The sequence below is a fragment of the Corapipo altera genome, unplaced genomic scaffold (assembly GCF_003945725.1).
Source record: "Corapipo altera isolate COAL_440 unplaced genomic scaffold, ASM394572v1 293, whole genome shotgun sequence".
Lineage (NCBI taxonomy): Eukaryota > Metazoa > Chordata > Aves > Passeriformes > Pipridae > Corapipo > Corapipo altera.
Window position 1 is genome coordinate 46,887 of NW_020885113.1, and position 2,738 is coordinate 49,624.

Sequence of the window (2,738 nt, forward strand, 5' to 3'; positions counted from 1 at the left end):
TCCCTCCACTGAGATTCCTCTTTGGGAATCAGAACTGATCCCTCCACTGAGATTCCTCTTTGGGAATCAGAACTGATCCCTCCACTGTGGTTCCTCTTTGGGAATCACACCTGATCCCTCCACCCAGAGCAGACCTGCCTGGTCGAAGCCCCAGCCTCTCCTCTGCTGCTCCAGGAGCTGGCTCAGGACCAGGGGCTCCCAAAGGCCGGAGCAGCCCCGTGCCGGTCACTCAGCTCCGGGTTCGCACGGAGCCAAACCCCCGAGGAGCGCCAAGGAGTGTCCAGTTGGGGCCATCCTGGCGGGATCCCACCCCAGGAACACAGAACCCTGCTCACATCTGTCTCCAGCAGGTTGTGCATGCTGGTCTCTGCCACCTCCTTGGACTCCTCGAACTTCTCCATGGCCTGTCGGAGCTCCTCATCCGGGATCTTCCCCTGGCGCTTCTTCTTGTAGTCGAAGTCCAGGCGCCGCCCTTCCAGCTTCTTCAGGTGGTGCTGGGGATGGGATGGGATGAGCAGGGAAGCAGGAGGAGCTGGGAGCAGCCAGGCTCTCCTGGGAGCAGCTCCAGGCTGAGCTCCTTCACCTCCAAACCCTGATCCCAGAGTGTGCGCTCCCAGCACTCCCGTGGAATGGAGGAATGATTCCAGCCCCTTCCCACTGAGAGAAACGCTGCAGGAGTAGCCCCACAGTGGGGAAGGTGAAGAGCTGTCCTGCTGGGGATGGGATGGATGAGCAGGGAAGCAGGAGGAGCTGGGAGCAGCCAGGTTCTCCTGGGAGCAGCTCAGCTCCACTTCCAGGTTGAGCTCCTTTGCCTCCAAACCCTGATCCCAGAGCACCTGCTCCTGGCGCTCCCATGGAATAGGGGAATGATTCCAGCCCCTTCCCACTGAGAGAAACACTGCAGGAGCAGCCCCACAGTGGGGAAGGTGAAGAGCTGTCCTGCTAGGGACAGGATGGGATGAGCAGGGAAGCAGCAGGAGCTGGGAGAAGCCAGGCTCTCCTGGGAGCAGCTCCAGGTTGAGCTCCTTCACCTCCAAACCCTGATCCTGGAGCGCCCGCTCCCACCTCCACTCCAGGGGGTGATGGGGGAGTGATTCCAGTCCCTTCCCACTGAGGGAAACGCTGCAGGAGCAGCCCCACATTTGGGAAGGTGAAGAACTGTCCTGCTGGGATGAGCAGGGAAGCAGGAGGAGCTGGGAGCAGCCAGGCTCTCCTGGGAGCAGCTCAGCTCCATCTCCAGGCTGAGCTCCTTCACCTCCAAACCCTGATCCCAGAGCACCTGCTCCTGGTGCTCCCATGGAATAGGGGAATGATTCCAGCCCCTTCCCACTGAGGGAAACATTGCAGGAGCAGCCCCACAGTGGGGAAGGTGAAGAGCTGTCCTACTGGGGATGGGATGGATGAGCAGGGAAGCAGGAGGAGCTGGGAGCAGCCAGGCTCTCCTGGGAGCAGCTCAGCTCCATCTCCAGGCTGAGTTCCTTCATCTCCAAACCCCGATCCCGGAGCGCGTGCTCCCGGCGCTCCTATGGAATGGGGGAATGATTCCAGCCTCTTCCCACTGAGGGAAACACTGCAGGAGCAGCCCCACATTTGGGAAGGTCCCACAGCTGTCCTGCTGGGGATAGGATGGGATGAGCAGGGAAGCAGGAGGAACCAGGCTCTCCTGGGAGTAGCTCCAGGCTGAGCTCCTTCACCTCCAAACCCCGATCCTGGAGCGCCCGCTCCCGGCGCTCCCACCTCTGCTCCAGGGGGTGATGGGGGAGTGATTCCAGCCCCTTCCCACCGAGGGAAACACTGCAAGAGCAGCCCCACATTTGGGAAGGTCCCAGAGCTGTCCTGCTGCTTTTGGCTCCTTGGGAGCTCCAGGGATCTCTGGAGATCAGGAATGTGGCTCTGGGCGTTGCATTCCCGGGCTCTGAGGGCAGGAATGTTTTATCCTCATGGAACTGGGGGACAGAGGAGCACTGAGGTAGCAGTTGGGGGTTATGTTACCTGGGGCACCTGCTCCTGGAATTTTCACCACTGGGAGTGAAAATTCACTCAAGAGAGCTGCCTTGGGAATGAGGGGTTGGGATAGATCCCATTCCAAAGCCTGGCTGTGTTTTACATGGACCTGCACTCCAGAGTTCTGTGTCCCCCCGTGAGGCACCAAAGGGCTTTCCCGGGATGCTGAGGCCTGGAGGGGGGGATTGCTCAGGGCTTGAAGTCCAAACTGGGAGTTCCCAGCACAAGGAAGCGGATTCAGCAAGGCCAGAAGGTGTTTTGGGATGTTTTGGGAACCATTCCAAGCTGCATCCAGCCTGCTCAGGAGCAGCACGAGGGAGAAAACACCCAGCGCAGGGAATTCCTGCCAGCCCTTGGATCCCACCTTGGAAAGCAGAGAGAGGAGGAGGAGGAGGGGGAAAAATCCCCCCCTGGAGGTGGGATTTACCTGGATCTCCTTCAGGTCTTTGTCACAGAGGTTCTGCAGGGGATCAATAAAGTTCTGTTTGACTTCGATGTCCAGGGAATCCTTCACCTCAGCCAGGCGCTTCATGGACTCACCCGCGTCCAGCAGAGCGTCGCCTTCCCGGGAAAACAGGGAGACAGGGAAAACAGGGAGGGAGGGAGAGGAGGGAGGGATGGGAGAGGAAGGAGGGAGGGAGGAGAAGGAAAGAAGAGAGAGGAGGGAGGTAACAGAGAGGAAGGAAGGATGGGAGAGGAAGAGGGGAGGGAGAGGAAAGAAGGATGGGGGAGGA

The 2,738-nt window shown here is 59.7% G+C and overlaps 1 protein-coding gene across 2 annotated transcripts in view; it reads right to left on the reverse strand.

Annotated features, from left to right (window-relative positions):
• SH3GL1 (SH3 domain containing GRB2 like 1, endophilin A2) overlaps positions 1-2,738 on the reverse strand; it is a 12,995-nt gene that overhangs the window by 4,928 nt on the left and 5,329 nt on the right. For both annotated transcript variants that reach the window (XM_027669891.1, XM_027669890.1), the window contains exons 4-5: positions 2,432-2,565; positions 336-494 (exon numbers count right to left, since the gene is read on the reverse strand). In XM_027669891.1, the coding sequence (XP_027525692.1) occupies positions 336-494; positions 2,432-2,565 (293 nt within the window). The remainder of the gene's footprint in view (positions 1-335; positions 495-2,431; positions 2,566-2,738) is intronic.